This window comes from Bufo gargarizans, chromosome 2, assembly GCF_014858855.1.
Source record: "Bufo gargarizans isolate SCDJY-AF-19 chromosome 2, ASM1485885v1, whole genome shotgun sequence".
Taxonomy (NCBI): domain Eukaryota; kingdom Metazoa; phylum Chordata; class Amphibia; order Anura; family Bufonidae; genus Bufo; species Bufo gargarizans.
The window spans coordinates 336,781,613-336,798,171 of NC_058081.1; the positions used below are offsets into that span (position 1 = coordinate 336,781,613).

Below are 16,559 nucleotides of genomic sequence, written 5' to 3' on the forward strand. Positions count from 1 at the left end.
TGGTTTTCTCATCTCTTTGCTATATCTGCTTTCTAACCTTCTTACACTCACTCGCAAGCATCCTCGGGATCATGGAGGGCATAACAGAGAAGTACTGACCTCTATGGATGTGAATAAAGCACTTGGGCTGAGCTAGAAACTGTCTTTTTAGCTGGCAGTCTCTTTAGTCTCACCTGCTCACTGCTCCCTATCCATAGATTTCAATGGGACAAGGTAACCTGATCCTTCAGTGAGCAGGTAGTCTTCTTCAGAGAGAAAATTTAGAAAGGGGGGGGGGGGGCACGAGGAAAGAAACAGCTGATAACTCTGGAACAAGGCATGTTTCTATGATGGTATACATTACAAAGTTTCCTATAGTCCTTGTACTGTTGATTTATGCAAAGTTGTCATAAAGTAGAAAGACCATTTATTAATTCTGCAAGATGATATAGTCCGTGGCTATACATAATGGAAACATGGAAACTAGAAGAAAAACATTTATCATGACTTCTGTGAGGACAAATCAGCCGTTGTAAAAAAAAATTAATTTGTTTTTCAATAGGTGCCAATACCAAGCTATTTAATTGCTCTAGTGGTTGGCGCTTTGGAGGGGAGGTAAGTGTACTCTTTGTCAGACCTCATGTACATACGACAAATACTATTATGAGACATGTCACCAGCAAAGCGTATTGTCAAACAAAATCCATATTAAAAAAAAAACTGTTGCTGTGCCTACAGATTTTATGTAGCCCTTTGTGTATGACAACACTTACTGTTCTTTTCTTTTTAAATCAAATCTATTTTTTTTTTGCTTTTTACAACACAAATAACATAGTAAATACCCCTCCCCCCTTCAGCTCTGCAGTCCAGGTTACCATCCGCTATGGAAAGAGTTTGTGCGACATGATATGATACATCCCAGGCACTATTAATACTCCTTTCACTCCTGAATATGTATACTCCATCTTATTCCTGCGCTCATATTCCCGTATTTTTCAACCACAATCCGTTTTCCGTTCACAGTATATACCTCTAAATCATGATATGAAAATGCTCAATCCAAGTGTACCATATTCTGTAAAATTGTATTTCCCCTTTTCTGGTATACATATCCCTCCAGTTGCACTAATGTATGTATTTTGCCCACCAGTTCCTGTATTTCTGGGGGGTCCGGTGCGATCCAGTAATATGCTATCCGCTTCCTAGCTTGAAGGATACGCTGAATCGCTATTTTAACATCTCGTGTCCCCGCTAATTCACGAATGTAACCTAAAATACATATCAATGGAGAACTTTGCAATCCCATAGACCCGTGTAATAAGGGCCACCACATCATTCCAATATCTACGCAAACGTGGACAATTCCACATTGAGTGAATGAGATCAGCAGATGTGGATCTAAATTTTGGACATTTTGTCATCAGTACGATATCCCATCTTATATAACAATGTTGGGGTTCTATACACTCTATGAAGCGGTAGCAGTTGCGACACTCTATGTGCCTCGCTCACCGCTATGACAGGGAAGTCGGCAAGCACATTTTCCCATTGGGTTTTCTGCAATCCAGGAATATCTTTTTCCCACTTATCTTGCAGACGTAGTGGATTATTTTTATGCAGGGGTTCCATTAGGCTTAGATAATGCAGCGATATCACTCCCCCGGAACCACCACCAGTGGCCGTGAGGTCTATAATTAGGTGTCTCGGAGCAGTCACCATTTTCTCCTGTCATTCCTGCACCTGTATTGCATGTCTCAATTGTAGGTATACATAGAATAGGGATTTGGGCAATCCAAACTCTTGTTGTAACTTAGTAAAATCTTTGAGGGACGCATCATCAAATATCTGACATATCCTTACCAATCCAAATTTCCTCCATGCCATAACACTGGAGATTTTATTAATTTCCTTATACATAATATTTGGCCATATCGGGATGAATTTCGTATATCCTGTGATTCCTGCCATTTTTTGTTTTTCCACCATACCTCATGTATCATACCTAGTACCCCATATTTCTGTCCTTCTTTAAACGTACCATCTTCTAAAGCCGACAGGAGACATTTCCTAGTCAATAGGTTTTGCACTATCCTGCCTGTCTTATTAATCTTATCTTTCTCACCCCAACCCCTAATGTGCTGCATTTGAGCTGCCAAATAGTATGCCAAGGAATCGGGGACGCTCAATCCCCCTTGCGTTTTAGGTCTACACAGAGTAGCCAGCTTTATACGAGGGGTTCCCTTCTTCCAAATCAGGTCTCTAAATATTGCGTTAATGGTGTAAAACAATTTAAGAGGTATCCAGATTGGAGCGTTATGGAGCTGAGGCATAAGAATCATCTTTAATAAGTTTGTGCGGCCCACAATGGACAATGACAGTTTTGTCCATAATTGGACTTTCCTTCTGAATTTATCTAGTAACTGCATCAGATTCAGGTCTATGAAATCCTTGCTATTCCTAGAAAATTGTATCCCCAGGTATTTAAAAGTCGATACTATTTGAAGTCCCCCAGCTAAATTGGGATCTATCTGCTTTGACCCGTCAAGCGGCATCAGGACCGATTTTGTCCAGTTGATATTTAAACCAGATTAATAATTGAAATTGCAGCTGGTAGGGAAGACGACCACTCCTCTAAAAACAGGATCAGGTCATACGCGTAAAGAGCTACCTTTTCAGTACCCCATATTTGAGTCCCCGCACTGCGTTGTCTTTACGAAGAGCCTCCACCAGGGGTTCTATCACCACTGCAAGCAGAAGCGGCGACAGCGGGCAGCCCTGTCAGGTGCCTCTATGCAATCTGAACGAGTCGGAAAGGTACCCATTCAGCCTGAATTCTGGCCTTGGGACTGGCATATAGCAATTTTATCCATTTAATAAAGATCGTCCCCACCCCCATCTCCTCTAATACAATTAGTAGGTATTGCCATCCATGCTGTCAAATGCTTTGGCCGCGTCTAGGGACGCGACCGCCGCATCCAAGGCGTGACTCTGGCCCATCTGGACATTCAATTACAGTCTCCTGATATTCACAGCCGTTGACATGTTAAACACGGATCAGGCTGGATTCATGCCAATTAGCAACGCAATGACAGAGTTTAAACGATTTGCCAAAACTTTCGCCAACATCTTAACATCAGCCTGTAGCAACAAAATGGGTCGGTAGGATTCCGCCTCTAACGCATCCTTCCCCGGCTTTGGTATGACTACTATAATCGCCTCATTCATAGTGTCAGGGAGTTTGCCCATCAGCAAAGCCTTGTTATACACTTCTAACAGTTGGGGCAAGAGAACCGAAGCAACCTGTTTATATATTTTGGCCGGTAAATCATCATTTCCCGGGGGCTTTGTTATTGGCCATTGCACTTAGCGCTATTTCTAGCTCCTTGAGGGTAACTGTCTAAAAGAGTTCTCTGTTCTTGATCTAGAGTGGGAAGTTGTTGGGGGTTGAGGAAATCCCTAATGTCAGTCTCTGAGGCTTTAGTTTTGGAAATATATAGGCGTTGATAAAGTCTTCAAAATCTCAGATATCTTTTCTGTGGTCACCTGTACCCTGCCATCCGCGTCACGCAGCACCGCTATATAGTTGGATTGCTGCTGAGCCTTGGTAATTAAAGCTAATAATCTGCCCGCCTTTTCCCCTTCCTCATAATATTTTTGCTTCAGGAAAAATCTTTTATTCTGTGCATTTAGGAGTAGACGTTCATCTAGCTGCTGCGCCTCTTTCCACCGAGTTTCATATTCTGATGATGGGGTCTCTACATATCTATTCTCAGCTGCCTCCACTTCCAATATCATCTTCCTAATCATTGCATTGTTTTCCTTTTTCCGACCATTGATTTTTGCTTTTTGCATTTTTTTTTTTTTAAAAGGCTTTCATTGCATTGCACTACTAGCCTATGGGCAGATACTAAGTTTCGGTCAAAAAACTCACGGAGTTGCTCTTTCATATCTGACATATCTACTAGGACATTCAGCCAGTATGGGTTGAATTTCCAGTGCTTGGATCTGCGCGACACGGATGGCAACAATTGGAAAGTTGCCACCACCGGAGAGTGGTCCGATATCCGCCTAGGCAGATATCTAATACTCTCTTCATTGCCCAGAATAAAATCAATTCTGGACAAGGAACCATATGTACTGGAACGACAGGAGAACTGTTTAGTGTTGGGGTACCTCAACCTCCAGAAGTCCAGTAGCTTCCCATAGCAGTCTGCCAAAGGGAGTGAGATCTCTGCTGACAACCTGTGAAGAAGCCTTAAATTTATCCAATGCCAAACGTGGTATAGTATTAAAATCTCCTAAAATAATCGTTGGGATATTTGGTCGTTCTGCTATCGAGGAGATTATCGTTTTCATCACATGAGAGGAATATGGCGGGGGAATATAAACACCAATAATAACACATTAAACTGGGTAAATTGTACCATGTAAATAGATGTATCTCCCCTCCCTATCAATTCTCTGGGAAATACAATTAAACGGTATGGACTTATGCACTAAAATGCTCACCCCTGTAGCGTGAAAGCAATGCCCAGGCAATCTCGGTGTAAGAATTTCAGTTTGATCTGACAGCAAGTGGGTCTCTTGGAGACAGCAAATCAAGGGTTGATACTGCCCCACAATATCCATTACTGCCTTTCTCTTATTAGCTTCCTTAACTCCTCTAAAGTTCCAACATTTTATTTTTACTGCACTAGCGATGTGTATGATTGGTTCGTATGGGAATGAAGTACACCATGTCTCGACCTATACGATCATCAGACTTTAGCTGTCCTTCATGAAGCGAAAACCCACCAGGTCCTCGCATTATTCTATATGACCTATATAAAAGAAATTAATCACCAGTCCGCAACAATGCTATGCAGCAGGTCCGAAAAGTGCTGTGGGATCAGTCACGCTTTAGGCAGGTAAAAATGTATAGAGTTCGGACCGCGCTTATCATCAAGGCCAGTATGCAAACAATTTTCCTTTCTTCCTTCTGAAAGGGAGCCGAGGGCTGCAAATATACTATAAACACTTACTGTTCTATCCTCTGGTACATTCATTGTTAACTTATTCACAATGGGGGTATAATCTAGGGCAAAGGCTAAAATTGGGGTAGTTGCCAGTAAAAAAAAAAACTGTTTGGTAGCTGGGACTTACAAGGTGCAGTCATTATGTGGGCATGGCATTTGTGCCAGTGCAATCACCTGTCCTTTTTAAACCTTATGCTCTAATAAATGGCAATAGCAATACCTTTGGTCTAAAGATGGTCATACACTTTAGACAGAAGTTGGTTAATGGACACCTGTTTAAAAAAAATATATATATCTGCTGAATGATCATTTTGGCAACAGTCATACACATTTTAGTGCAAATTGGTCGTTGCATTTAAACTAGCCATACCATTTTAATGATACCTGGCAAGACAACTCAGAGGATGACATATAAGTTGGGTAAACTGCGTGAGGTGGGATACGACTGCAGTTCAATAAATAAAAATAAAAATGGTAAATTCATATACTAAGTTTGCTATGGGGTCCTGTGGTCAGACATAAAGTGATTTAACAGTTATCTTCTATACAGTGGATAGGGGATCATTTCTTTTTTACCTGAATACCCTTCTAAAGTCACTCGCACTCCCTGATTCAAGAAGTAAAATTAGCAAAAAGGCCTCGTTCACACGACCATTGGTGTCTCATTCCCGTATTGCGGATCCACAATACACAGGCTCGGTTCCGTTGTCATTCCGCATCACGGATGCGGACCCATTAATTTCAATGAGTCCGCAAATCCAGAGATACGGAACGGAACACTACGGAAGCACTACGGAGTGCTTCTGGGGTTCCGTTCCATGCCTCTGCACCGCAAAAAATAGCATGTTCTATCTTTTTGCGGAACCGAGGAATCGCGAACCCATTCAAGTGAATGGGTCTGCGATCCCCATGCGCCTGCCCCATGGAAGGTGCCCGTGCATTGCAGATTGCAATTTGCGGTTCACAGCATAGGCACGGGACACCAACGGTCGTGTGAGCGAGCCCTAACTGGGGAATGGAGTGAACATCTTTTTAGCCACTGATTCCTGGGCCTGTCGGAACTATAAAGCAAATGCATTATATAAAAGAAAGGATCAAAGGAAAAATTTCAAAGGGAATCGATCCTAAAGGTGGACATATAAAACCTCTCAAAAAGAGTTTGTCGTTAATTTGATTATATTGTGCAATCAGTAAAACCTGGTACAAGTGTCTATGCAAAAATATACATGATTTATTATACAATAACTTAAAATACAATCAAAGCTTAATCAATATAAAACGCAATAGTACACAGTGATATGCAATGCCCTAAATTTGCCACTAGATGGCTCTAACACAAATACCAGCGTTCCATATTAACTCTCAAACATATAATGTATGAAACCGTCTCGACCACAATTATGAGATATACTATCGGTTGACTATACACAGTAACTTAATAATAAGGATAGATACGAACCCTTGCTCTGCTCAAACTATGACCAATCTCTGATATCGGGTAGTATTGCTACACAACTTATAAATTATCAGGCCTGATATTGACTATAGAATGTGAATATTCCAATCGGAGAGTTTGTCCGATATCAATATTTGATATTTTATTCAGTAATATGCATCTTTACTGAATAGTGATAATATTGATGTAGCACTTTTAATATTATACATCTGCACTAAAGCGGGAAGTTACTAAATATCAGGCCAATTAATTCAATCAATACTACACATAATAAAGTTATAAGTTACCCGAGAATGCAGATGGCATGCAGAGTCTAAGGGAAGTCGGCTCTAAAGTCCTGAACTCAGGTGTGTTTTACCGCACCATACGCTCCAGCCTGAAGTGCCTTTCTTTTAAACTTTTGTAACAAAAAAGAACCGTCCATCAACGCTGGTGAGTGCCGCCTGTTCTATCATCTTCCAGCTCTAATGTCCGTTCTGATCATTGGGATTTCTCTCCTGGGGTGTCCCTACTTTCTTTATTTCTCTTTTCCTCTCTCCCCCCCCCCTTGTATGTGGTTTAGACACACCTTCTTAGCTTGAAGTTTTCCAATCATTGCCGGTTAGGCGTGTACATATGATAATGACTGTGATGTCACTGTATCACCCAGAATGCATTTCGGTTGTTAGTGTAAGGTTACTTATTCATCCCTAGGTGGCACTATTGCATAAGCTACTAACAGCATTATTATAGTAAGGGTTAAATGACCAGGTCTGACTTCATCTTACATTCCATACACATAACATATGAAATCCTAAATCAGAGCTAAAGGGATTGACTTTGACACATATACTAATTAAAGCATAGACATTAAGGTACCAGTTTAGACATCTCACAAACTATCAAATTTATGGTACCGATAAGAATAACATAGACCTTGTACCATCACAGACATGTGTGTCTCCCCTGTCACTTCAACGGGTGATTTATTGTTAGTTAAAATAACACCGCTTTCCCTGAACGGAAACTTATTAACAAAATCTATACTTAAAATTCTTCTCATCATATTTTAGGAGTACATGCGTTCCTAGTGAGAAATATATAAGATAATAGATGCATTGACTTCCTTCATAATATTTAACAATATAAAACAATACATATGTCCTATTGATTATCTTATACAAAAAAAAAACTAGGGTTCATTTTTATGTGTATACAGACACCACAGATTTTCTGATTCTGATCAACTGTAGGGGTAATTAGTACCAGATACATCTAGATTTATGACTGAGATAAGGATATTCTCTAAAGGAGACAAGAATGACTCTTCTGAGACTGGTACATCTATAGAGAAGAAACCTTATGAACATTGTCCTTTTCTATGAACTTCTCTTAGCTGAATTTAAAATACGTACAAAATGGTGAATATATCACAATAGGGCCTCTTATGTTATCAAATCCACTATAATTATGATATTTAGACATAAATGTTATATACCTGTGAAAAAGGCACAACAGGCCTCTCTTCTAGGATGACATTCCTGTTTCTCACACTAAAGCCTCATGCACACGACCGTATGTATTTTTAGGTCAGCAAAAAAACGGATCTGAAAAAATACGGATGACCCCTATTAGAACAGTCCTATCCTTGTCCATAATGCGGACAATAATAGGACATGCTCTAGTTCTTTGCGGAACGGACATATGGAAACAGAATGCATACTAGGCAACTGCTTCTTCTTTTTTTTTTTTTTTTTTTTTTTTTTTTTTTTTGCGGCCCGTTGCAATGAATGCTTCCGCATACTGTCCGAGAAGAATGAAACAAAAATATGTTTGTGTTCATGAGCCCTAACCAATGCACACTTTACATCAGTATTCAAAGACAGTTACTGCTGACTTCAGATTGGACAGTACAGACATTGGACATTAACTCGGTAGATGGAGCTGTTTGCTTCTGGCACCAGAGCTACTGCCGAACAGCTGACCAAGGAATGTTGGACTCCTGGCAACCCCCCTAGGACAGGTCATCACTTAATAAAAGGTGCACAGCCCCTTACAGTAAATGGTCTTAATGTTTTTAACCTCCTCCCGTCCGCCCATAGGATATAAACGTCCTATGGGTGGATCTCTATTTCTGAACGGACGTTTCTGAACGTCCGTTCAGAAACTGCAGCTGCACGCTAATCGTGCAGCTGCTGATCGGGTTGCCCGCTGTCAGTGACAGCAGGGCAACCCAGAGAGAAGGCAGGGACAGTTCCCAGGTGTCCCTGCCTTCTAGATCGCTGCATACACAGCGCTCACCGAGCGCTGTGTATGCAGAGCAGGAAGCGCTATGTGCTTCCTGTTCCGGCCCGGCAGTCATGTGACCGCTGGGACCAGAGAGTGCAGGAGCTGTGTGAGGTCTTTTAGAGACCTCGATCAGCCCTGCACTGAGGCTGTACAGCGTTGTATTACGCTGTACAGCCTCTCTGGGGGGGGGGGGTGCATTTCTCCTGTAACTGGGGCTACTATGTCAGCCCCAGTTACAGGAGAAATCAACAGTGAAAAAAAATAGAAAAAGTGAAGTAAATGTCCCCCAGTGGTCTTGTATGACCTTATGGGGGACGAAAAGTGTAAAATAAAAAAATAAAGTGTTGAAAAAATAAAATAAAAAAAAGGTTTCACAAAATTCCCCAAGTAAGGAAAAAAAAAAAATAATAAAATAGACATATCTGGTATTGCCGCGTCCTGTAAAAACCAGCTCTATAAAAATATCACATGACCTAACCCCTCGGGTGAACACCGTAAAAAAAAAAACTGTCAAAACAAGCAATTTTTGTCACTTTACATCACAAAAAGTGCAACACCAAGTGATCAAAAATGCGTATGTCGCACTAAATGGTACCAATAAAACCGTCACCTCATCCAGCAAAAAATGAGCCCCTACATAAGAAAATCTCTCAAAAAATAAAAAAAATATAGCTCTCGGAACATGGACACATTAAAACATAATTTTTTTTGTTTCAAAAATGCTATTATTGTGTAAAACTTTAATAAATAAGAAAAAGTATACATATTAGGTATCGCCACGTCCGTAACAATCTGCTCTATAAAAATGTCACTTGACTGAACCCCTCAGGTGAACGCTGTAAAAATAAATAAATAGAAACTGTGCTAAAACAACCCATTTTTTGGTCACCTTGCCCCATAAAGTGTTATAATGAATGATCAAAAAATCATATGTACCCAAAAATAGTAGCAATTAAACTGGCACCTTATCACCTAGTTTCCAAAATGGGATCATTTCTTGGGAGTTTCTACTGTAAGGGTGCATCAGGGGGCTTCAAATGGGACATGGCATCTAAAAACCACGTGGAGTTCCTTTTCTTCTGCGCCCTGCCGTGTGCCCATACAGCAGTTTATGACCACATGTGGGGTGTTTCTGTAAACCGCAGAATCTGGGTAATAATATTAAGTTTTGTTTGGCTGTTAACCATCGATGTGTTAAAGAAAAAATTGGATTAAAATGGAAAATCTGCCAAAAAAGTGAAATTAAAAAATGTTATCTCCATTTTCCTTTAATTCTTATGGAACGCCTAAAGGGTTAACAAAGTTTGTAAAATCGGTTTTAAGTAACTTGAGGGGTGTAGTTTCTACAATGGGGTCATTTATGGGGGTAACTACTATGTAAGCCCCACAAAGTGACTAAAGACCTTAAAAAGTGGGTTTTGGCAATTTTCTTAAAAATTTTAAGAATTGCTTCTAAACTTCTAAGCCTTCTAACGTCCTAAAAAAATAAAATGACATTTCCAAAATGATGCCAACATAAAGTAGACATATGGGGTATGTTAAGTAATAAATATTTTGAGGTATCACTTTCTGTTTTAAAAGCAGAGAAATTGAAATTTCGAAAATTGCGAATTTTTCAAAATTTTTGGTAAATTTTGGATTTTTTTTTTATAAATAAAGGTGAAATATATTGACTCAAATTTATGACTATCATGAAGTACAATGTGTCACGAGAAAACAATCTCTGAATGACTTGGATAAGTAAAGGCATCCCAAAGTTATTACCACATAAAGTGAGATATGTCAGTTTAGCAAAATTAGGCCTGGTCAGGAAGGGGGAAAATGGCCCAGATGGCAAGTGGTTAAATGTGTCATTCACACCATGTGGACAAAGCTCTATGTGGAAGTTTAGAGTATGCTGTAGCGATGACAAAAAAAATATATTTTTCCATTTCATTTTTTTTTTTCTACCAAATTTTTGGGATTTTACCCTTTTGTACTGTGAAATTCTGTAACCTAACAATCCTATGCTAATGCTATATTCATGATTTTTATTTCGTTTTGCATTCTTTTCTTTTTAGGAAGATCGGTCCTAGGACCACAGTATGGACTGAGAAAGAGCTCCTGGAGGCTTCTGTCTATGAATTTGCTGAGGTGGGTCTTACTAGTGTGTGTTTGGTTTTTTTTTTTTTTTTGTAAAAGAGGGGTTTAAAGCTCTCATAGTTGTATTAAAATTCCAGAAAGACAAGAAAGTAAATATCAAGGAGGGATTTATCAAACTAGTGTAAACTAGAACTGGCTTAGTTGTCCATAGCAACCAGATTCCACCTTTCATTTTTCACAGCTCCTTTGGAAAATGACAGGAGGAATCTTATTGGTTGCTATGGACAACTAAGCCAGTTCTACTTAACACCAGTTTGATAAATTCCTACACATGAGGTAGCTTTGGTCAAATGGTAGGCCTATTGGAAGACCAACATGAGCTGCTTCATTTTTATATGATAATTGTATAGAGATTAAGTAATCTATTATATCTTTTCTGTGTGTGTGTTACAGACAGAAAAAATGCTTAAACATGCAGAATCTCTGGTCGGCCCTTATGTCTGGGAGAAATATGACCTGCTCATTTTGCCTCCATCATTCCCATATGGTGGGATGGAGAACCCCTGCCTTACATTTGTGACTCCGACTGTGCTGGTAAGTCCTTTTGTGTATAGCAGACATTTACTTCTATAATGGTGTACTGTGTGGTCCTTGTGTTAAAACTGTACATTATCATATTAATTGGAAGATGTAGGTGCCATAAGATACAGGTAGGTCCATATATATTTGGACAGAGACAACATTTTTCTAATTTTTGTTCTGTACATTACCACAATGGATTTTGAACAAAACAATTCAGATGCTGTTGAAGTTCAAACTTTCAGCTTTAATTCAGTGGGTTGAACAAAATGATTGTACAAAAATGTGAGGAACTAAAGCATTTTTTAAACTCCATCCCTTCATTTCAGGGGTTCAAAAGTAATGGGCAAATTAAATAATTGTAAATAAAATGTTAATTTCTAATACTTGGCTGAAAACCCTTTGTTGGCAGTGACTGCCTGAAGTCTTGGACTCCTGGACATCACCAGATGCTGTGTTTCCTCCTTTTTAATGCTCTGCCAGGCCTTTACTGCAGCGGTTTTAAGCTGCTATTTGTTTGTGGGGCTTTTCTGTCTGAAGTTTCGTCTTTAACAAGTGAAATGCATGCTCTATTGGGTTCATATCAGGTGACTGACTTGGCCATTCAAGAATATTCCACTTCTTTGCTTTAATAAACTCATGGGTTGCTTTGGCTTTATGTCTTGGGTCATTGTCCATCTGTATTATGAAACGTTGACCAATCAGTTTGGCTGCATTTGGTTGGATTTGAGCACAGTGTCTCTGAAACCCCCAGAATTCATCCGGCTGGTTCTGTCCTGTGTCACATCATCAATAAACACTAGGGACCCAGTGCCACTGGCAGCCATGCATGCCCAAGGCATCACACTGTAGTATGCCTTAGCCATTATTTTTTATTTCCATCATTCTGGTAGAGGTTATTATTGGTTTCATCTGTCCAAAGAATGTTCTTCCAGAAGTGTGCTGGTTTTTTAAGATGTTTTTTTTTTTTTTTTTTTTTAGCAAAGTTCAATCTAGCCTTCTTATTCTTGAGGCTTATGAGTGGCTTGCACTGTGCAGTGAACCCTCTGTATTTACTTTTATGCAGTTTTCTTTATGGTAGATTTGGATATTGATATGCTTATATCCTGGAGAGTGTTGTTCACTTGGTTGGCTGTTGTGAAGGGATTTCTCGTCACCATGGTAATTATTCTGCGATCATCCACCACTGGTCTTCTGTGGGTGTCCAGGTCTCTTTGCATTGTTGAGGTCACCAGTGCTTGCTTTCTTTCTCAGGATGTACCAAACTGTAGATTTTGCCACTCCTAATAGTGTAGCAGTTTCTCGGATGGGTTGTAAAATCTTCAAAATGCAAGCACCACACCTCCAAATCGACTCCAGGCCTTTTATGTGCTTAATTGAGAATGAAAAAAAATGAAGGAATTGCCCACACCTGCCCATAAAATAGCCTTTGAGTCAATTGTCCAAATACTTTTGGTCCCTTTTAAAAACTGGGTGCCACATGTAAAGGAGCTGAAGCTCCTAAACCCTTCATCCAATTTTAATGTGGATACCCTCAAATGAAAGCTAAAAGTCTGGACCTTATGTCAATGTCCATTATATAACTTTAATATGTTTTAGTAAACGGGTAATAAAAACAAAATTTGTGTCAGTGTCCAAATATATATGGACCTAACTGTATGTCACTTTATGAAATCTCTAGGATCTGGTAGCAGTGGTTTGAAGTGAGGATGAGAGAATTGATTTGTCTCATTAGCCAGAGTTCTTCACCTGTGAGTGGCTGTCCTCGCTCAGTTGTCTCTTGATAGATCGGGCTGGACATATCGCTTGGCCCTGACAATGTGAGCCCTTCACTGGAGGGGCTCATACCCACGAACGTAAGGGCTCCGTGCCTGTCTTGCAGTCCGCAATGCACGGGCACCAACCATGGGGCAGCCGCATGCGGATTGCGGACCCATTCACTTGAATGCACTACTTTTTTGCGGTGCGGAGGCACAGACAAACGCCACAAAAGCACTCCATAGTGCTTCCGTGGGGGTTCCAATCCGTGCTCCTGCACCGCATCTCCGAATTTGCGGCTAGTCACCTGTGTATTGCGGAACAGCCGTATGTAGTCCGCAGCACGGGCACAGAGCCCTTACGTTCGTGGGCCTGAGCCCTTACTCAGAGTAGTGGCTCGGGTGCAGAAGTCTGCATTTGTCTTCAGGAGCAGCAAATGCGCATGTGTTGCTACACTACTCAGAGAAGCGGTGTAGGGCCCAGATAGTCTGGGGTGGGCGATATGTCCAGCCCTGTCAATCAACAGGCAAGTGGGTGCTTCTTCACCTATCAGGACAGCCACTTACAGGTGTAGAACTCTGGCTAATGAGACAAATCAATCCACCGACAATGCTGGCGGTGTAAGCGTCATCACGGCTGGCAACGCCTCCGTTGCTCCTAGAGGCTCATTTGCATATATTAAAACAGCATTTTTCTCAGCAATCCGGGCACATATGAACATGGGACCAACCCAGATACCTTCAGCTGCCAAGTGCACATGTAACAGGTCAGCCAGTTTCATAGGTACAAATCTGCTGACTTTCAAGGAAAATTACTTAAAGGGGATGTCTCATTTCAGCAAATAGCATTTATTATGTAGAAGAAGTGAATACCAGGCACTGAGTAATGTACTGTATTGTGATTGTCCATATTGCGTCCTTTGCTGGCTGGGTTCATTTTTCCATCACATTATACACTGCTTGTTTCTATGGTTCTACCACCCTGCAATCCATCAGTGGTGGTTGTGCTTGCACACTATAGAAAATAGTGCTTGCCTTTCTGTGGTGGCCAGGACTGTAGGAGGGCACATAAGGTAGTATTGTGATGGAATCCAGCCAGCAAAGGAGGCAATATGGACACACAATGCATTAGTAAGTGTTTTGTATTAATTTAATCTATATAATGAATACTATTTGCTGAAGTGAGACAGACCCTTTAACATGCCAAAATGAGTGCCAGGCTATTGCCCTGTAATTGCCCTCTATATTCTTTTACATAGTCTTTAATTTTTCACATCTCCATTTGGATAAATTTTTTGCTGGTTTTGATTTTTCTAACTGAGTAAATCCATTGAACACCTAGAAATGAGAGAGGGTGTTTTTTTTTTTTTTTTGTTTTTGTTTTTTCTTTCGTTCTTGCCCTTGGGTTGTGTCTGGGTTTGCAGCTCCGATCCATTCACTTTAAGGTCTCATTCAGACAACTGTATGTGTTTTTTGCGATCTGCATACCGGCCATGTGCGTTCCGCATTTTGCACGGCCAGCCCTGCAATAGAAATGCCTCGTGTCCACAATTACAGACAAGAATAGGACATGCTCTATCTTTTTAGCAGGGCCGTGGAATGGAAGTACGGATGCGGGCAGCTCACTGGCTCCATGGAAATTAATGGGTCTGCATACATTCCGCAAAATTGCGGTACAGATGCGGACATTTAAATACAGTCACGTGAATGAGCCCTAATAGTGGCTATTCTTGGGTACTGCAGCAGATGTTCCTAACAGCTGGTTTTTGGGTGTGCCAGGTGTCAGACCCCCACTGATTTTATATTTATTACTGATCATCAATATACTGGTCCTGGAAACCGTGGTTAAGGTTTTTACTTTGTTTTTTTTTTTCTCTGGTTAGCAGCTATTTTTTTTGTTTTCTGACCATAATGGTGATCATTCTGAGTCTGTTTTTTGTATTCTGTTTTCAGGCTGGTGATCGATCTCTAGCAAGTGTGAGTATCCTAATGCCATAAAAAAATGTCAGGGGGGAATGGATCAAATGAATTGCACCACCTGTGTAAAAAGGTCACAAATTATGGTACACCCAACATTTGCAACTTTTCACTCCTGTTTGTAATTATTATTTTTATTTTTTTCCAGCCATTTTTTATTTTTATTTTTATTTTTTGCTGCATTTTTAATACAGACATTAGATGGAAGCCTATGAAGATTAAAGTCAAATGTATTATATATTTTTTTTTTTCTTCATTTGCATTGCGTTTAGGCAGCATGCTCAGGGTGTGGCATTCCCCCCCTCCCTCATTATCTGGCGGAAGTAGCCAGGAGCTCATAAATACAATATTAAACTGCTCCAGTGTTCATCTCTGCTGAGCGAGAGACTCTAGACGAGCTTATAGACTTTTTTTATTGAAACCAACTACAGTCTCGCGCTCAGCAGCGAGAATAAGCTTGTTCTAGTCATCGTTGGGGGGTCTCAGAGCTGGGACCCCAGACGATCAACACTTCTGTCCCTATGACATATCAAAAACTGTAGTTACTATATTCTGGATTTAAATTCATTCTCCAGCTCTCTAAAATTCATAACGCACAAGAACTCGTTATAACCCCATATGCAGTGCGTTAAAGGTTCATGCATTGCATTTAATTGTCATTGGAGTTGCAGATATAACCTTTTTTTCTACAATTGTAACTTTTGAAAAATTGCAACCACGAAAACAAATATTGAAAAACAAAAAGCATTATGATGGGTTTCAATGATTAAGCTTTATAGTCTCCCCCAGAACATATCAACTTTTTCCAGTGTACGGAGGTTTTGTTGAGTGATGACTCCGTAATATGTACAAATGTCTATTCTACCGGACGTCAGTAACGTAGCTCCTGCCCGTCTAATTTGTAGGTCATTGCACATGAAATTTCACACAGCTGGACAGGAAACTTGGTTACAAACAGAACCTGGGAAAACTTCTGGTATGTACATTTCTCTGATTCATTTATCTCCTTACATGGTTGTCTCTGTCATCCCTGGCAACTAGTTTTTAGCTGAGGAAAGTATATCAACTTCCATGTTACCTTATGGGACTGCAGTTATATTGACTCACTTTCTGTAGGTAGTAAATCGAAGGGAATTCCGCCTTGCTCATAAAAATGAGTGTTTGTCCCAGATAACTAGTATTTTATCCGGTCTTTTCCTACTGATCACATTCACTTAGGTCCCGCGGATAATTTATTTTTGGCGACTGATTTGATATTTCCATAGGCTGGAAAATTCGGCATGGTGCCTGTGTGAAATCTGTGGGCTGATTGAATAAAAAAGGAGCTTATTGTAGGTGTTTCAATTATACGGCAAGATATAACACTTGCATAAACCTTTTTCTTGTTCCTGGCCATGCCCTTGTTATAGCATTGTGTCTCTAAGTTATGGACACTCTTATTTGTCT

General features: G+C 40.2%; 1 protein-coding gene across 1 annotated transcript in view; it reads left to right on the forward strand.

Moving 5' to 3' along the window:
- Nucleotides 1-16,559, forward strand: part of LTA4H (leukotriene A4 hydrolase) — a 60,881-nt gene that overhangs the window by 21,850 nt on the left and 22,472 nt on the right. The window contains exons 6-10 of the mRNA XM_044280581.1: nt 542-594; nt 10,779-10,851; nt 11,254-11,394; nt 15,090-15,113; nt 16,019-16,089. Of these exons, the coding sequence (XP_044136516.1) occupies nt 542-594; nt 10,779-10,851; nt 11,254-11,394; nt 15,090-15,113; nt 16,019-16,089 (362 nt within the window). The remainder of the gene's footprint in view (nt 1-541; nt 595-10,778; nt 10,852-11,253; nt 11,395-15,089; nt 15,114-16,018; nt 16,090-16,559) is intronic.